Raw genomic sequence first — 19,730 nt, 5'->3', positions numbered from 1 at the left:
TGTTTATGAATGTTTATTACTCAGTAGCCACCAGTGTTTAAAATTAACCTCAAAGTATTTTGAAATAAGCCAGCTGAGAAATGTTTCTGTTCTAATTATATGGCTTGTTGATACTGCAGAATAAAAAAAGCATCTATTGCAAATACATCTCAGTTCTTCAAATTAGGCAGGCGTCCTTGTACTGGCCTTTGTTCTTTTAATGTTTCCATCAAGACCTGCAGATCAAAAGAGCCGAATTGTTTCACCTTGTGTACTTCCTAATCTTTCATTTAACATGCTGAAGAGTATTCAGCTCAACACCTCCAGCCAATTTGGAAGACAAAGGGGCAGTTGTTGCTTTTTTGGGTTATGTGAAAAAAAGACCTGGGACTGAGTCAGTGATTCCTGCAATTTCTTCTGCTTCTCTTGTGTGTAAAGTGATAATGCACATGTACTGTACTGTACTTTCTTAAAGAAACACAGCATGCCAGTATGTACACAGTATGTATAAATCATGTCTGAGTACATAAAATGTGGTTTTTAGCGCAGTTACCATGCTGTCAAACCACCTGCAGAGAGATAATGATCTCTACCTGCATCTTAATACTATATTACATCATTCAAATAAAAATAATTAAAGTGTGAAAATGTAACACCATCCTGACCAACACTTCTATTTACAGAAACATGCCAGTATAGCTAAAGAAGATACACTTCCTCTGGTAAGCTGGTGGGAGACTGGGGGAATATGATTCATGGACAGTAGAAAGAAAGACAACAAATTGAGGAGAAGCATATCATATTCTAAACCACTTTTGCTTTCCCAAATGAATAATTTCAGAAAATATCAAACATAACATTATAGCATTCGTTCTATGAATTATATTAAACAAAAAGCCCCTCTTTTGTACAGGAAATGTTACTTTCAAAAGGACTATTTAAAGTAACTTAAGCCATTAATTAAAACTCATAAAATACATTTTTATCTATTAATAATTAATGTTGTTTACATGGAACATTTTAAAACAATAATCAGATACAATATTCATCAATTTTCCTTCAGGATCAATAAAGTCTTATCTATCTATCGCATTTCAATATATGAAGCACATTACATAAATTAATTAAATTATAGTTGATTTTCACTATTTCAGTACTTTTGAATGGTATAAATTCGGTAACAATGGCCAGTTTCATCCTGACATTTGCAGTAATAATAGCATCTACAGGTCAAAAGAGTGTAGAAGCTCAAAACTCACGTGATGGTATCGATCATGTCCAGTCCCATTTCTACACAGCAGTGAGCATGGTCTGTCTTGGGCTGGGTCAGTCCTGAAACGCAGTAATAACAGTCCCCAAGGATTTTGATTCTCCTGCAGTGATTTTCCTATGAAAAGAAAGATGTGCAAGTAAAAAAAACTCTCTAATATTGTGCTCCCTTCGTAAACAAATGCGTTATTTCATGTATGCAATTTACAAAGAGTCATGCTTAAGCAAACAGAATAAGGAATTAGATCTTTCCAGTTAAAAGATAAAGAAATTGCTCTGTCATTCATTAGAAACAGACATGTCTAAATAACCTCTTCCTGAAACCACATAGATCAAAAATAAAAAGGAAAGTTCAGAATTAAAATAAAACAGAAATAACATTAATAAATTAAGATACACATGATATAAATCTGTAAGAATATTTTTTATAGATACATAATGTACTGACATGGAGTTTTAAATTAATACAGAACAGCAAAAACTGAACAGGATGCCTCTGGAATACGTTAAGTTACCCCTAAAGCAGATGTGTGTACAGTATTCACTCGACTGTGTGTTAATATTGGTAACATACTGGATGGCAGAAACCTCAGCATGCTAAGCAGCCATGAAACAGGAAGTTCAGATCAAAAGAGACATAGACAACCAAGCTGTTCTGCTTGGGAGAGCAGGGGTCATTCATGTGGGAGGGTCAGAGAACACATTTGTTGTCCTCAGGCTGTCAAGAGAATAAATTAAGAACGGAACTGCAATATTTTATGTGGCAGTAGGCCTTGAACCTCAGCAGTGTTTCAGATAGAGTAGAGTACAGTACTGTCTGTGTGCGAAATGGAATTCTAACCTAAGTTATAATAGTACCTGTCTGAGCTCCTCACATCCTACTTTCCACCTCACAACCTTCGCTCTTCTCATTCTGGTCTCCTATCGGTCCCCCCATCCCACCTACACTCTGCTGCGGCCCAAGGCTCTGGAACCCTCTCCCCAAGGATAACGGAGAGTCACCTTCCCTGAGCTCTTTCAAAACTCGAATGAGAACCTTCTTCTCCAGAGGGGCCTTAACTTAACTGCTTCTGTTTTACACCGTGCCCCTGTGCTCCTACCATGTTCCTTACCCGCATCCCCTGTCTCCTCCCATTGAGTTTTTTCATTGTGTTTACATTGTGTGTTTTTTTGTTGTTGTTGTCGTCGTTCTGTAAAGTGCTTTGAGAAGCCAGCTTGAAAGGTGCTATATAAAATAATGTTATTATTACTACAACTGCTACTATTATTATTATTGTATTCACAAGGAAGGTTAGATCCAGATTTTGCATACTGCTTCTTGCCAACGTGTATATATCTCGCACTTCCTTTGTCCTTCCTCTCTCGGCCTCCTCATCTACACCCTCGCAGCGAAAGCAAACTCCGTAGCTTACTCCCCTCAATGGTGAGGGGGGCTCGGACCATCAGTCCGCAGCTAGAAGAGTCTCACCAGATACTCTCCACATATTCAACTTCTTTTGCTTTCGTTAAGGTCTAACCGAACTACTGAAATATACAGTAGGTTTGAAACGGTGAGGAACATAAGAACATTACAAAAGTTCACAATCAGGAGGAAGCTGTTTGACCCGTCTCTCGGTTTCAATAACGTTGCCGGGCAGCGTGTCCCACACAACCCTTTGTGTAAAGTGCCTCCTGTTCTCAGATTTAACTTCCATGTTCTCAAAAATATTGCTACCGCTGATAACATTCATGATTTGAAAGCTGTAACTTTTGTGTTGTATTACTACAATTGTTTAATGGTGTTCGGCTGCCTGTGACAAACTTATGCAGACACAGCAGCACAGCAGTAGTTCCACATCTTGCCACGACCAGAAAATACTTCAGACCGAGGCCTTTTGTTGATCCACGCATCTAGGAAGGACACTAGGCTCAAGGAAAGCACACACGATGTGTTTGGAAAACAAACTCTCCGGAGTGACAAACTGCAGTATCTGCAGCTGCTCTGGGCCAAACTGGCATTGTCAGCAACTGTTCTGCCAGATGCCTCGAAGCTTTTAACCCCCGGAATCAAGTCGAGAGCTTGTGTTAATACAGACAACAGACAGGATGGAAGCTTTTCCCTTTGTTCTCATCACTCCCGAGTCCTTCAGAGGGAAGAACTGCTGTAGAAGCTGATTGCTTAATACAAACTGTATATTGCTAATATCATTTTACTTACAGCGCTATTGTCTCAGCGGGGCTGATTGTCTGTTTTTCCATGAAACCACTTATTTTAATATAACAGCCAATAATATTCAAGCAGTTTGGGTTGAAGAAGTCAAGTTGATTCACTGCAACCTCTGAAGTACCGCTTGCTCGGGTGAAGAAGTGTCGTTCAGTAAACTCAGAGAGCAATGTTGACAGATGTGTGTCTAGGGCAATTGAGTTCTTGCAGTTTGTGCTCAGGAATGAAATCAGATCAACAGGTCTGTTCATATTGTAATACATACAATATCGTTATCCAATGTATGATGAAACTGTTGCTTACTGAGCTTTGTTATTCTGGTCACTGTTTGACAGTAATCATATAGTATTTCCAGTGGGAAGAAAATCCTTTGCTTTGCTGTGAAAACCCCATCTTCTGGGGCCTGACTGTTACATGATTTTCTGAAGAAAAATAGGATTTGCACCTCATCAGCATGCCCCACAACTCTCTGCTTGGGAATGCGCTGATACTCTTTCAAATACAGCCTCTGTGGCTGTCTTGCCTGCAGAAGGCAAAGGACAGCACTGCTGAATGAGAAAAAGCAGCCGACGGCTGGTGACTTTTAATTATTACAGCTTACGTGGAAGTGAGGCCCTTCATAATCAGGCTAAGCTGGATTGAATTGTAACTGGAAAGAAGGTGAAAAGGACGAATTAAGAAACTTCAGCTGATGAGTATGGGTACAAAGTTTAAGAAGGTTCACCGGCTGCCAGAACGACCCATAGAAGTTAGTGAGGGGGGCCAGGAAATTATACAAAAATATAGGGAAGATTTTTCTTTTCATCTGACATGCATGTTGAGAACTTTGATTCCTATGGTATGAAGTTAAGCTGTCACATTATTTCTGTATTTTCAGATGTTCTTATCCATGACCCCAACTCAACATTTATTGAATGGAATCAATCGCTCTAGTCTTATTGGCTGTAAGGGAATTTGTCATGTACTGTACACCAGGAGCTCATAAACATGACAAAAGTGCAATACAACAACAGGACAATACCATAAAACCAGTGTCAGACAAAGGCTTTGACACAAGGGTTCTTCGTTGTAAAACAAATGTGCTCCCAGAAACTATTGAGTCTATCCAGCATTGCTGTCAGTTCCCTCTTGGGTCTCTGTTTCTTGGGTTGGAATGGCTCAGTGGCTTCAGTGTCAGACAAAACCTTTGACACTCGAGTTCTTTGAGAGGTTGACGGATATTGAGGTGGATGCTAGACCTGGAAACACACCCTGGCCCACACACCCTGTACTGGATGTGATGCAATAATAAAGCCGTCTGAAAATGAGTGGATGGTAGCAACATTTAAGTCAATGTAAATTTAATCATTTATGCTTAAATGGCATCTACAAGGTGCACACATTCCTCAAAGATTTGTTTTTTTTCCAGGGGTGTGGGGGGTAGGATTATTAACTGATTTTTCATTTACATGAAGATATCTGGAACGTACAGAAGCAAATGAATCAGCCAAGATGTCCGGGGTTTACAGCAAAATGTAAAAAAGGTATTTATTTTAAACTGTTGCATTTGCAAAGCATCATATAACTCGGAAAGCCATATCCCTTCATGGGGAATTGTTTCAATTTAAAATATAAAGCTTGTCAAACATATTCACATTAAACAGTCCCATCTCAAACATACTGTACGTTAAAAACACATGCATATACAATAAAAACCCATAAAAGGCTCATCCCCAGGCAGCCAGATCGGATAAATATACCGTAATGACACAGTGCACAAATGCAAAGCTACTGAAAACATTTATCTCTGCAGACATATGATTATAAGGTTTTTATCATTCAAAAAGCAAGCATCGGGTAATCCAGCTATACAAGATATATTGTGTTTTTCAAAGTAAATCATTTTTTAATGTTCATAATGATAAATTACATCACACTCAGAGAAATGGTAAAAATGTGTGAATGCAGACTTTTGAGACATGCAGCTATTAGTTATTTTGAAAAGAACCGATATGTAAGAGTGCCAGTGTTAGCTGATGCCATTAATAGTCTGTTGTATACTGTGGCTCGTAACAAATGTATTATATCCTTTGTGACAGAGCGGTGTCCCCAGCTCCCCCAGCTGGGAGCGTTTAGCTTTCTCTACTACTGCAGGAACTGAGGCACTAAACCCAGGAATATACATCAATCTGGTCATTCAGGTGCTTTTGTTTACAAAGAGCAAAAAAGCATATAATTGAAAAATAAAATTTAAAATATTTCTTCTGTCTTTGGAGGCGTAGCTATTCTATAACAAAGACATGTCTGTCTAAAGGGTTTGGATAGCTAATCCATATCCTACATTTTCTTGGACAAACATTCAGGTCCCTTTCAAAGACATTCATTTTTCTTCACAAAAGAAGAGGAGATTTAAATGGATTCGGCACACTGAGCAGTGTCAAGAAGAAGAAGACTTAATGCACGTGTTTGCCACACGTACAGTACCTAATCTGAAGTGGAACACTTCTCACAGACAGCTGTGGCTAATGACCTCAGGGAACTATGCAGTTGGCCATTGTCAGGGCCAGCTGGGAAATGTAGTCCATGCTATTTCCAATGTACCACAAGAACTACATCATCTTAGTCACAAGGTTAAAGAGCAGGGGTCTCGAACTCTGTTCCTGGTGGGCCTTCATTTCTTCTGGCTTTTGTTCCAACCTGTGTAGTCAATTAACAATTAATCTTATTTTCTAAATTAGACATCTACAGCAGTTGTCCTAAGGTCCTTACAGTTAATTACTCAAGACATTCACTTCATTAAGGGTACAAGTGCTTATAAATCACCTTGGAGGCTGGTTAGATTTATTACAGGTTTGCTGTTAATTAAATGATTTAGACCATCTATGCAACACGGGTGGAGCAGGAGTCAGAAGATATTAGGACCTCCAGGAACTGAGTCTGGCAGTTGTTATAGAAGGTAGAGACTTCACCACATGCTTGGCCCTTTAACACACACTAGATATAGATATGATGAGGTGAGAATGACTTGAACAAACAGAAAATTAATGAGTACATAGAGGATATACTGTACAGTACTGTAGACAGAGTGCCAGAGTAGGAGTATATTTGAAAATTGACCTACTGTAACATACAACTAAGTAACTGAAGCAAGAAAGCTACAATTTATAATCTATATGAGCTGACGTTTAAAGCAAGAATGAAATTAAGGGCGTTCTATTCTAGAAGAAGAATGTTTATGTTTCAGAAACATTGTTAAAAGGTCAAAATGAATTAATCACTGAAACAAAATACTGTATTGCCTAACTGATGCAATAATGAAATAAAACAAAATATCTGAGTGACAGAGCAGCCTGACATTTGTACAAAGGTTTTGCAAGAGTCACAATTGGGCATATTCTGTAAACTACTTCAGGTATTAGGAGAAATTAGACACAGAAAAGAATATTGCAGTGAAGGTTAATCATTCTACATTTTTTTCAATACTATAACCATAAAAAGAAGAAGAAGAAAGCAGAAGACGGAATTAATACTTGAAGCAAAATATAAAAGGTGCGGAATGAATATTTCACACCATATTTTCACATAAAATAAGTCAATAACATGCCCCAGGTCATAGAAGGAGGGCCATCAGTACTGAGTAATATCGACATACTGTACAGTAGCTGACTCAGGGGATATTATATAGACCTAGAACGTGTTCAACTCAGTAAATCACCAGGGCCTAATGGTATTTCTCAAGTGTGCTTAAGGAAATGAGACACTGTTCATAAGATCAATCTTCGGATATGCTTAGGATAGCTTTATGAATGGAAGTCGTACCTGCAGATTGGAGAACTGGAACCTGAAAATGAATGAACATTTTTTAATGTATTTGCTATCACTGTTCTTTTAATTTAATGTCATTCTGTTATTTTTGACGAAGACAAGTAATTTCATGACATAATAAGAACATTGTATTGTCTGTTTTTTAACTGGGGCACCAGTGTTAAACTTGGAGCACAGGTTCAGTGGGTCAAGTGTCAAGGGTTCAGATCCCAAGGGGGGTGCTACAATAGTGATGCTGAGCGATGCTCTTTTCTGATACTTACAGTACTAAGACCCTGTCACACACAAGGGTGTTGCAAAAACAGTACTTGTTCCGTATTACAGATGCTTTTTTAGCACCACGTAGAAAAAAAATTATCTCGTTTATACGAGATGGTATTGTGTTTATATGAGAAAAGTATCTTGTTTGTACAAGAAAATTAGTTCATTTGTGAACAACATTGCCTACTACTGTATATAAATAATGTATACTGCATTGTACTGTATATGCAGTAATATTGTCTCATGTAAAGTAGCGTTGACTTTAACGACACTAGAATATCATCATACTCCTCTTTTTGGGGGAAAAAGAATAATGTAAAGGAGCACATGTTCTGTGACAAGTAGAAATGACACGGCTTTCCAGACTTCTTCTAGGAGCCAAATGTTTTTAATGTACCAAGTACAAAACTTTTCTACTTGATGTATGTAACCTGCATTAGTAATAATAATTGGTAACACTTACATAGCGCCTTTCTGGACACTCCACTCAAGGCGCTTTATGGGTAATGGGAAATCCCATCGCCGCCACCAGTGTGCTGCTCCACCTGGATGACGTGACGGTGGCCAGAGTGCACCAGAACACTCCCCACACATCAAATCTCAGTGGGGAGGAGAACAGAGTGATGAAACCAGTTCAGAGATGGGGGTTATTAGGAGGCCAAGTTTGGTTAAGGCCAATGGGAAATTTGACCAGGATGCTGGGGTTATATCCCTACTGTTTTGGAGAAACACCCTGGGATTTTTGATGACCACAGAGTGTCAGGACCTTGGTTTTACGTCTAATCTGAAGGACGACACCTTTTTTTTTACTGTATAGTGTTCCCATCACTATACTTGGGCATTGGGACCCGCACAGACTGCAGGGTGATCGCCCCCTCCTGGCCCCACTAACACCTCTTCCAGAAACAGCCTTAGCTTTCCCAGGAGGTCTCCTATCCAGGTACTGACCAGGCTCACACTTGCTGAGCTCTAGTGGACTGCCAGTTGTGAGTTGCAGGTTGACATGGATGCTGGCATAAAAAAATAAATAAAGCAAGATATTTTAAATGAGCAAAACAGCAAGTTGGCTGAAGTATTTTATAGCCTGATTAAGACAACTAAATCACTTTTATTTTGCTAATGCTTTGTAAATGGAATCAAGACATATTTTATAAAAACCTTTAAAAGCCATATCTACACTGACCTAAATCAGGTTTTAAAAATAACTCTGTGACCTATTTTTTATGTTTTTCTTCTTGAAAATAACACTGCTAATGTGTAATTTATTCCTTGCAGAGTAAAAACACTGTTTCCACATTTTCCAGTGATATAATGACTAGTTTAAGAAAGAAATCTAATTGCTTTTGCCACTGCATTATTTCACCCTGAAATTCCCTTTGGTGTTTCAAATTGGTGTGCACATCCAACATTAGCTTTGATCATGTGTTTAATCGTTACTTCAAATCCATTTTCTAAAGTGAATTAATTGATTACATTTATCAGAAACCAAGGGACTGCTTTGATCAGAATCCACTTAAATCAAAGTCTTACACCAGTACTGGAAGTGAATACTACTGTATATTCAATTTTGTTTAATGCTACGTTGTAAAAGCTACTTTTTGTACAATAATATACTGTAGCATATTGTATTTGTTGATACGAGAAAAATATAAAAAGACAAGACACGGGATAACCTGACACAATTCATCATAATCTACAGTATTATTAAATTTTCCCGAGCAATTATTTTTAAATATTGGTAACTCTCTGCCTACAGCCCCATTCCATGTTGATTTTAATTATTGCTGTTACACTGCTTCTATGTTTATCAGCATTTTACATCTTCAGATTTTTTGTCACTATGCATTCATTAACTATTGTAAGCCCATTTAGGCTTGTGATATGCAAATATTTAAGCTAAAAATGTTCAGGAATGAAGAGAACAACAATACATGTTTTAGAAACATGGCGATGGAAGCAGAGTACAATTTACAGTAGGCGCTGCAGAAGATCTCCGGAGAGAATAGCAAGGCTTCAGGAGTTTGGTTTATAAAAAGAATTTCAGGATGACAGACTCTTTACAATGAATTCCACAGAGAAAGGGAAGCATCTGAAAGACTGAGCACCTTGCACAGCTGTGAGGAGGAGCGAGCTGGCATGTCATGTTTGCAGCTGATGGCACGGAACGTAAGTTTTCAGCATTTTTTAAAAGGCAACTTGAGCTAAGTCTTTGAAATGGCATGAAAAACGCAAGAATCCCTTTGGAAAGGCCATGGAAAATCCCAAAGAGATGAAGCAGGAGAAACATGCACTTGAAAGAGTAAGTGAAGCTCTTCAAACTGAAGGATAATCAAGAGCTTGCAATTGTTACATATTGAAGTTAAAGCCTTAAGAGGACTAAATCCTTTAGAAATTATATGATTTAGACAGAGAAGAAAAACCAGCTTTAAATGAACTGAAGGCAAAAGGAGCTACGAGCTATGTATCCACCACACAAAATAAAAAAAAAGATATTGATATTTTATTCTTACTCTAAAAAAAAGGCCTCAGTAATGCAAAATTTTAAAAAAACAACAACATGTAAGATAATGTCAATTTAGCACCATCTTGGAGAAAAGCATTCACCTTATCTCCACCATTTTCCAAAGAAAAGAAGAAAAAAAAACATAATGTAGTCTTATAGACGTTTCTGTTCGGCATTTGTTTATAATGTTGGGATTTCTACAGTTAAATTGACTGAATTCCATGCTTCACCAGCAGATAATGGAGTTTTTTTTTTTCCGATCAGCTGGCAATGTGAAATACGTGAATTTGTCTTATACAGTACCATTTTGAAAGCACGTGTACAGTGTGTTATTAAAAAGTGAATTTAAAAGTGCATTTATTGTTTGAGGACAGCAGCTACTTGAACACTTGCATGCACACATGTACGCCTCCACACTCCTCTGTCTTTCTTAGCTAAACTGGGTTAATCTCCAAAGCTAAGCCCTATCCAACGTAAGGCTGTGCTCCTACACTACATAGCTGCCAAGACAGCAATGGTTTCTCCCTCATGGCCTCAGTATTTGAAAGTCATACTGTTGAACTTGTAGGAAGCTGCCAATAGTTTGCACACCAGGCTGAGGTCCAGCTGTAGTGTTAAAATGAACTAATCATGATCTGTTAAAGGTAATAATTTGGGCAAAACCGACAGTTAATAAATAATGTAAATAAAACTATCTTTATAGACGGACAACACAAATAAGATAATGTTAGTGGTGCAGGAAACTGACTGCACGTTCACGATACTATAATACACGATACAATAATAATTTCTGTCCTTGTTTTTGTCTGGGATTCTTGCTCTGCATGTGAAAACCTGCAAATGAATTAGACTCTTGCACAGTTTTCACGTTTTGTTGCTTTGAAACAGTCATGTCAGTCACAGCACTTTGAGGTAGCGTAGTGCGTATATGTCTGGACTCATCGACTAGGTTGTGGGCTCAAGACCATGCTGCATTGCTAGTGGAAGGCTAATGGTGGTCTGGCATCCCATCCAGAGGGGTAATCATGTGCTTACTGCCAAGGAAACTAGAATAAACTCTGGGCTAATGAGCCATTGCATCTGAAATGTGAGCTACTTAATTTGCAATGTGCTAACTATTGCACAACCCAGTAATCAAGACCTGTGTGAAAGCACATACTGTACAGTATTTTCAGTGAACTGTTATTCCTTTCAGAAAAGCAGACATACAGTACAGTAATTTTCTGTGCTATATATTCTTAACTTACGATGGCATATACTTGTTATCAATAAATCTGAGGGTTACAGGAAATAATTCTTTGATTTTTTCCCAGTACACAAAGAGACTTCCAGGGGTGCAAATATCCCTGTCTATGCCCTTGCTCCAATATCTACAGTATAACACCTTATATACCCTGTCTTGGCAAACTTCTGTGGATGGACCATACTCTCCACTTGACACTCCAACCTGTGGTGCTGCTGACAGCAGTCTTCCTCTAGCTGATGCATGTCTGTGCTGCTTTGTCAGCTGTGCTTTGATTTGCCAACAGCAGCGATTCTGCCAGATTTCCACTACCTGTGTCATCGGCAGCATCGACCCTCTCCACTACAGGGGAACATATGGCTTCTTTGGTAGCTAAACAGATGTTGGCGGGGCATCTCCGAAGAGCTCTCTTTCACGCTGAGTTTCCTCTGCTGACTCCCAGTAAACAAGCTTTACATTTTTGTGTCTGTGCCTCAATGCCTCCTTTTTTTGTGTGTTCTTCAGACTCACCCTTTTTCTGTAAAAGCAGCTGCTAAACAGAAATATGCTCATGGTGAAATCGTTATCACACTGTATTTTTAGCTACTAAGTGGTGTTTGGTCAATAATCTGCATGATAATTTTGATTTTGCAAGCTTTTTTTTTGCACTGTGCCTATCTTGGTATTAATTCATAAGAGTAGCTAGCAATTAACACAGAATGTCGTTACGTTTTGTTCTTGTATTTGACATTTTGATATGTGAATCATGTTAGCCCAATAGCACTTTAGTGAGAAACCCAGTGGAATGCCTACATCATGCTTTCGAAACGTTTAATGAAAATGAGGACAGGAAGAGTGTTTGTCTAGAACCACATTCCATGTCCTTTCCTTTTTCATCTCCACCCTGTAATGGTGTCACTGAGGGTGAAATGTAACACTTGCCACTTTAATTTTGATCATGTAATAAAATCAATTCGAGAACAATAAAAGTTTTTTGAAAAGGCAGTTAATGATGTTAAGTTTAAAAATGAACCACAATTAAACAAGCCTGCAAAAACAGTATTTCAACTCCCATTCCTGCCCTAACAGGCGACGATTCTGCAGATATCTTAGAAATGGCTTTCACAATCTAACAGGATTATCCCAGTCACATGCAGGTGCCGTGACACACAATCTGTTAGCGTATTTAATTATCTTGACAATACAGCAGTAAAACGAAAAGCATTTAGGCTCTCATGCTTCATTTAGTTAGGGTAATGAAGCACTGGGGAATCCTGCTGGATGAAGTCTCAGGAGTGGTGTTTCAAAACACAGATCAATATTCATCATCAGAGTACCTCAGAATTACACAAAATAGAATGTTACACTTATGCATATTGCTCTGTAGTACTCTATATTACAGAATCTGTATTAAAATGACCGAATCACCATTTCCAGACGCTATTTTATTTCTTTTATTTTATTTACATTACTTTACACTACTATCATGCTTATGAGAAAAAAAGCAAAGAGGAAAAGAGAGGAGGGGGTAGATGTAACACTATATCAAAGTAGTAATGCTGAAGGAAACAAGACTCTCTGAACTGGGTCACTCTCATTAAAAATGCTTCCAAAGGTACAGGATAGTGTTAGGAGTATGTGTACAGCCACTTAATGCAAATGTTGTTCATGATGCAACGAAGCATCATAGGATTGTGGAATCTGGCCAGACAAACTTCCGGAACAACATCAGGAGTCACACAAGGCATTCGTTGAGCTAACAATGGCTTTTGACAATTTTGAACCTTGTAGCACATGGCATCGTAGTCAGACATGGCTGCCCTACAAAATTCATCAAGGTCAGGGGGACTTGAACTGAGCCGCTCTCACTGTTCGAAGACGGCCGCATATCCACTGCAAAGCTTCAGAGATGGATCCATTCTTTATCCAGAACTGAAACCAGCATACTTATTTCTTTATATACTGCACAGTTCTATCAATATAACGGATTACTGTTTTTATTGTTTAAGATTATTTAGGTTTGAAAAAGCATTGAGTTTTAAAAGTGAATAAAAGCTTTAAATATTTTGAGCCCTTTGTTCCCTATTTGTGCATGTAGAAGCCTAAATTCCTTCATAAGTTTACAATTGGATTTAGACACAGAGAGCGGTAGTCCTCCCCTCACCTAAAGTAGCCTCTACACATAACTGTATACAGTAGGTATTGTAAAGAATAAAGATCTATGAATATTTTGAATAGTCATATTTAGCTAAAATTATTATTTTATTTTAAAATAATTTAGGAAATTCTAAGTGAGTTGATGAAACCAGATCAGTTATTGCAGTGAAATGAATAAAATAATCACTCATTCTGGCATGTTACATTTTTTTTTTTAGTATGTATTGTGTTCTATGGAGTTAAGGCTCTGATGCACTGTTGCATAACAATATCCTACAGAATTTTCAGAGGTTTGAAGTTGTTATAGACACAACCCAGTCTACACATTCAAATAAAAAAAAAGCAATAAAGTAAAGAGAATTAAAAAAAGGTATTTTTTGCATAAGCTGTTATTAAAACTATTTACTGTGGAAAACCTAAATCAATGTACTGTAGGTGCACAAAATTACCTTAATGAGTCACACAGTTAGCTCAGTGGCTTCTGTCTTTGTGCAATAAAAGTGATTAACATGATTTCAGAATAAATGCTCCTCTCTCTGCAAGTCCCTCAGTCACATAGAGAATTTCGAGCAAACATTCAACCAAAGAACTTTACAAGTTGTATACTGTAAAGGCACATATTAGCAGAAGGTCAGCAGTCTTTCAAAGATCCTTAAAACAATCTCTTACTGAGGTTGGTGATGACGATCATTAAATTGATGGCACCCACACATTGCTTAGATCTCCTCAAACTGAGCATCTGGGCAAGGAGGAAACTGGCTAGGGATAGGCCAACAGTGCCTTTAAAAGACAGTTAATTCAGTGAAAGAAACAGAGTTCAACAGAATCAACAGTATTATGCTCACTTTACAGAGCCTGCTGGATTGGCAGAGAGGAGAATCCATCTCAAATCCCACATGTAGTTTGCAACAGAGTATTTTAGTGAAACTGCAAACATGAAGCAAAAGGTTTTATGGTCGGACAAGACAAAATTGGAACATGTTGCATCACTCAATCAACACCATGCCTACTCAGTCATCACCATCCCTACTGTCAAGCATGGTGGTGGCGGCATTATGTTACACTTTTGACTCTCATCAGCAGGGACTGGGAAGCTTGTCAAGACTGATGGAAACACAGATGGAGCAAAGTGCTGGCAAATCTTCGAGGAAAAGTTGCTGCTGACTTTAAACTGGGACAAAAAAGCATGAGGCCACAGCTACAGTGACTTAAGAATAAAAATGCGAACGTCCTTGAGTGGCCCAGTCAAAGTCCTGACTTGAATCCTGTTGATGACCGTGGAAAGACCCGAGAGCCACCGTCCAGAAAGTTACCCAAAGCAACTTGAGACAGCTTCAGCACATCTGCCAAGAAGAATGGGAAACAATTGCAGCAAGCCAGTATGTGAAGTTGGTAGAGACTGCCCCCAAAGGACCTGTGTCTGTAATTGCTGCCAGAGCTACTTCCATCAAATACGAACTTCACACGTCTGAATACTTGTATAATCAACTTATTCCTTTTCTTCTCTTTCGCAGTTTTCTTATTCAGGTTTAGAATACACTATTCAGTAATTTCACAAACGGTACTTTTTTACATCTGTAACCATACACAGACCGTGAGTAAAATCTAAAAGGGAAAAACCTGGAAAAATACAGTATCACAAGCAATTTCATAAAATAAATCCTCAACAGAAAATAACCATTCCTTCATGTATTTTCTGATAAGTTGATGTTTAACAAGACCAGGCGGCCTACAAATATTTTTCTTTTTTGTAGAACCAACAGGATACCCAAGTTAATATGTGCTTGAACATAAAAAATACTGAAAAAAACACTGGCACAAAGTGACCATCAAACTTTGCTCTGCAGGTTTTACTGGATGGGGCTATCATGCAATAATGAAACATTTCATTTTAAGCCTTTTTCACAAAGAAGAAACATGTTGTTAAAACACAAGGTGCTATTGCATTTTACTTCAACTGAAACTTTAAAAGTTTGAGAAGTGTCAGAAAGAAAGCAACACTAAATGCATCCACCTCCTCTTCATCTGGTGTAAGTTTTAATTACCAAGTGAATTTGGCAAACTGCAAACCAATCAAAACAGACCAAAATAGGAGAATGAGTTACAAAAATGTAGAGATTGTATTTGATTTCCTTCATTTCAGGTATTTTTTCAGGTTTATTTGGGACACAGCAGCATGATAAACAGGTGCCTGTGCTGAAGTCAAGACAAGAATTGCTTGTAAGAAACAACAGTAAGGAGTTGTTTTTTTTTTGTAAAGCTGGTGAAATAGTCAACCCTGCTGTGCATTCAAAATCAGCTTCGATGCCACAGCGTCCGCCTGCTTCTTGGCTCCATCCAGTAGAGGATCATGCCAGAATACCGCCCCCCTTCCCAGGGTTTGCCCTGGAGTATTGAAGGAAGGAGCATCTTGGGTGGAGTGTGGAGAGCAACGTTTACCTAAGTCCGAAGAGCACTCTTGGGTGACAACGAGCTCAGAGAGAGAGAGAGAGAGAGAGAGAGAGAGAGAGAGAGAGAGAGAGAGAGAGAGGATTTAATGGGAAGTCTTCTTGAGTTTTAACCTCACTGTCATGGAGGTCTCCACTGACACAACAGCCGTGCACTGCACAGTCATAAGCCTATAGCCTGCCATGAATCTTTCACCTTAACTTCCTCGGGATATTAAATGGGCCGTGTCAGGGAAACCAGCTGCACGGTGGGAGAACAAAAAAAGCTGCCCTGCGAGCTCTCACTTCTTGTTATAGAATCTGTGCGGCTTTCACAGTTGGTCGTGTTCTGCTTGTAGCAACGTGTCCTGAACCTGAATTAGCAGCCCTTGTAAGAAACCGGAGAACAGGCAGCACGTAAACAAAATACGCCGACTCTCACAATTGATGTGGACATACAGTATCGTATCGATAACACAAGCTGCTGTTTAAGGTAAAACAATCAGGAGAGTAATAACAGCAGCCACTTTTGACAAGGCATTCCAGATAAAATTCCCAAGCCACACCGGAATGGTGAACTGCTGATCCCTTTGGGCATGCAATCACAAAAATACATCAATACATTAGCAAAGGCATAACCAAGCTGCAGATACAAAGAGTTAATTGATGTGGCTGTGTTTTTCTTTGGTATGGGGGTATTTGATCTTTTTGCTGCTGCCTTCTTGCTAAGAACTGATCAGCGGTGATTTTCCGAGGTTTTCACAAGCAAGGATGTAGCATAGTAGAGAGGCATATGTAGTGAACCTCCTTGTCAGCTCACCTAACCGTCACCAAACATCATCAGTTTATCAGTTTCAGCATTGAGACCAAAAAAAAGAGAAAGCCAAAATATAATTTCTTTTTACCTCGTGCTGGACATTTCTGTATATTGTTTTATACCTGTGTGAGTGTTGTATGTGCTGGACAGTATGCTTAGTGATCCACAAACACTACTCAAAAACCAGGAGCAGACACCAATTGTCTTTATGAATTTACTGGAACAAGTCAGGTGAATTAGCCTGCTAAAGGCGACAAAAGCAATGCTTCACCTTGGGTTTTAACTCACAGCCTTCCAGTTATAGGTCTAGTATCCTTGCAAGATGATGATGATAATAATAATAATAATAATAATAATAATAATAATAATAATAATAATAATAATAATTATTATTATTATTATTATTATTACTATTTTTATTATTATTGTTGTTATTATTATTGTTATTATTATATTGTTGTTTCTGCTGTTACTACTATGAACAACAAATGTACTATACTGTGGTTAGATCTCTTTCTAAACGTTTGAATATGGCCTTTCAGTTAAAAAATTACAAATACAATTTTTACAATATATAAACTTAATTAGCTTTTTCTCACATTAGTTGAACTTATTCTAAAAGCCACATATAAAAACAATTAGTATTTTCAATTATCAATAATATATTGCACATTTTAATATTTTATATTTATTCATCTATAATACAAGTTACTACATACAAAGAAAAAAGTATGAACCAGGAAACAGGAGTTATATACAGTATCTTGTAAATGATGAAGAGTGTTCTTTCCGAATGACACTGAACAACGGACAGGGAAGACTCAAACAAAAGAAACGGGAAGAAGAAAGAAAAGGAGAAACAGCACCATGTGCCACAGAAACAGAATTAAATGGGAAAAAAAGAAGTTGGTAGAATATTGAGAAAAAGGAGGAAAGACAATTGGGGAAAATGAAACTGCCACTGTCTGTACAACAAACCCAAGCATTTGTGTGCAGCATCGGAGCTGTGTGAAAGGGTAGTGAGCTAGGAAGTCCAAATGCGACTTAGAAATGAGTTTCTGTAACTGTGACAAAGTCCTTACGCAGCTCGGTAAGGTCGAAAATGGAGTGTGTTTCTGGGACCTACTGTAAACAGTACCAGCAACATGTGAGCTGTGTAACCGGAAATAACCCATTCATGACATTCTTCAATGCCATTTTTCAATTCCTTCTCTTCATACATTATCCCGCGAGTAATACCTTACAAAATACTTCTTCTTATGATGATGATGATGATGATGATTATTACAAACCATAACACAAAGCTGCCAACACAATGACACCTGACAGCAGGAATGGAGTGGACTGAGTGATGTGCTCTACTGGGTTTGCGACTGATGTAAAACTTTGCCTTGAGACCAGAAAGCTCCGATCTGGTCTCACCACAAATCCTTTTGGCCCATGTTTGCATGCAGGGTCAGTTAGGTTCTTTGTGGGAAACCCCATGAGGGATCTGACCGCCTGGGTGTCGCTTGTGAGTGCTCGACATACACCAAGCTCAATACTTGAAATGTTTTTATATCATTTTCCTGATCTGTGCCTTTATACAACTTTATCCCTAAGATGTTTTGAGAGCTCCTTGGTGTTCATGATTACATCTTTGCTTTGAATTCGACTCCCTGACTGTGGGACCTTACAGAGATACAGTAGGTATATTTAATCTGAAATCACATGAACCACTATTATTGCTCAGATAATGGCAGGCAGAACCTACTCATCTAATCGTGTGGCACCTTAAGTTCGTAAGTTTGCACAACAGCGTTTAATTGAGCTCTTTCGCCGCAAAGTGTTTGAATACTCCATGGCATTTCCATTTTTCTTTCATGTTGGTTATCTAATTTCTTCTTTGTTTTTGTTTTTTCTTTGAATTTGTGTTTATAAATACTTATTTATACTAATTAATAAAGAATCATTGCAAGCTGTCATGACTGCAAGCTTTAAAACAACAAAATGTGAGAACTGCAAGGGAAAGTAACCCTCTCTCAGTGCCCAGCACTGTTTCTCTTCTGCTAGCTTATAACTCAAGTACTGCACCATAAGCACCCCAGCTGCAGCTCAGGGAGAAGGACCGGCCTTTTCCTATGCTCTGACCGAGCTGATTACATGAGCAGCAGATGCATTCTCTGCCTACAAACCAAAGGGATAAGTGAGTTTTACTGTTCCAGGTCAAGAAGGTTCATTCCAACAAAGAGATGCATTAGCTCAGAAACCACAGATGTTAAAGCTACAATTAGATGTCCTTGTGCTAGGCTTGATTCTGGTGGGGCAGATTACAAAATAAAATCTCGAATCTGTGAGCATAAGACTCTGGCTAATTCCATTTCCTTTCTGGTAGTTTTCCTCTTGGAAACTGGGGCACAATGTAATGTGCTTATTCTATTTGGAAAGAGAACATGTTATTTCAATTGAAAGAGTTAGTGACCCAAATACTTTGAATAAGAACTCGGAGAACACAGTGAACGATGGCTTCTTTTATACAGAAATGGATGTTGTTCCAGTTTGATCCACTGTAACACTTCACTTTGGTATCTTGACACTGACAGAACTTTTCTAAAAGCTATTTCATATTATTTCACATTTCTGTCACGATCGCGACCCCTCCTCATAAGGGCGCTCCAGCTCTTCCTCGTTTGCCTTATTCCCCACACCTGTCCCTCGGTCCAGCCTCCTTCCTGACCCCCTTTAGAAGCCAGACGCAGTCGCTAGATGAGGCTCTGCGTCTGATTCCCGCATCGTGTGAGTCCGGGACCTGGGTTCGTCTGGCTCCGTTATGCTTTTAACTCTCTGCTCCTGCTCCCGATCCTGTTCCCCCCGCCGGTCCCAACCCGGCACCTGTTTTTCATCTCTTGTTTTGGATGGATCACCCGGCCATGGACTTTTGCTCAGTTTTGGATTCTCCTTTGGACTTTTTCTAGGATTGTTTGCCTCGGCCACACCTCTCCCGACCGCCAGCACTCTGTGCACACGCCCCCCCCTCTTTATCCCCGTCTCCTGCATGACTTTTCCCCCGTGTTTTTTCACTATTCCGGATTGTGTCGTCCGCACAGGGT

General features: G+C 38.8%; 1 protein-coding gene across 1 annotated transcript in view; it reads right to left on the bottom strand.

Moving 5' to 3' along the window:
• The window catches only part of LOC102692556 (adenylate cyclase type 1), a 73,727-nt gene that overhangs the window by 35,478 nt on the left and 18,519 nt on the right, over window positions 1-19,730 (bottom strand). The window contains exon 5 of the mRNA XM_006634569.3: window positions 1,239-1,366. Within this exon, the coding sequence (XP_006634632.1) occupies window positions 1,239-1,366 (128 nt within the window). The remainder of the gene's footprint in view (window positions 1-1,238; window positions 1,367-19,730) is intronic.

The sequence above is a fragment of the Lepisosteus oculatus genome, chromosome 6 (genome assembly GCF_040954835.1).
Source record: "Lepisosteus oculatus isolate fLepOcu1 chromosome 6, fLepOcu1.hap2, whole genome shotgun sequence".
Lineage (NCBI taxonomy): Eukaryota > Metazoa > Chordata > Actinopteri > Semionotiformes > Lepisosteidae > Lepisosteus > Lepisosteus oculatus.
Note: the sequence above shows the minus strand (reverse complement) of the source record. Positions and strands in the feature narration are given on the sequence as shown.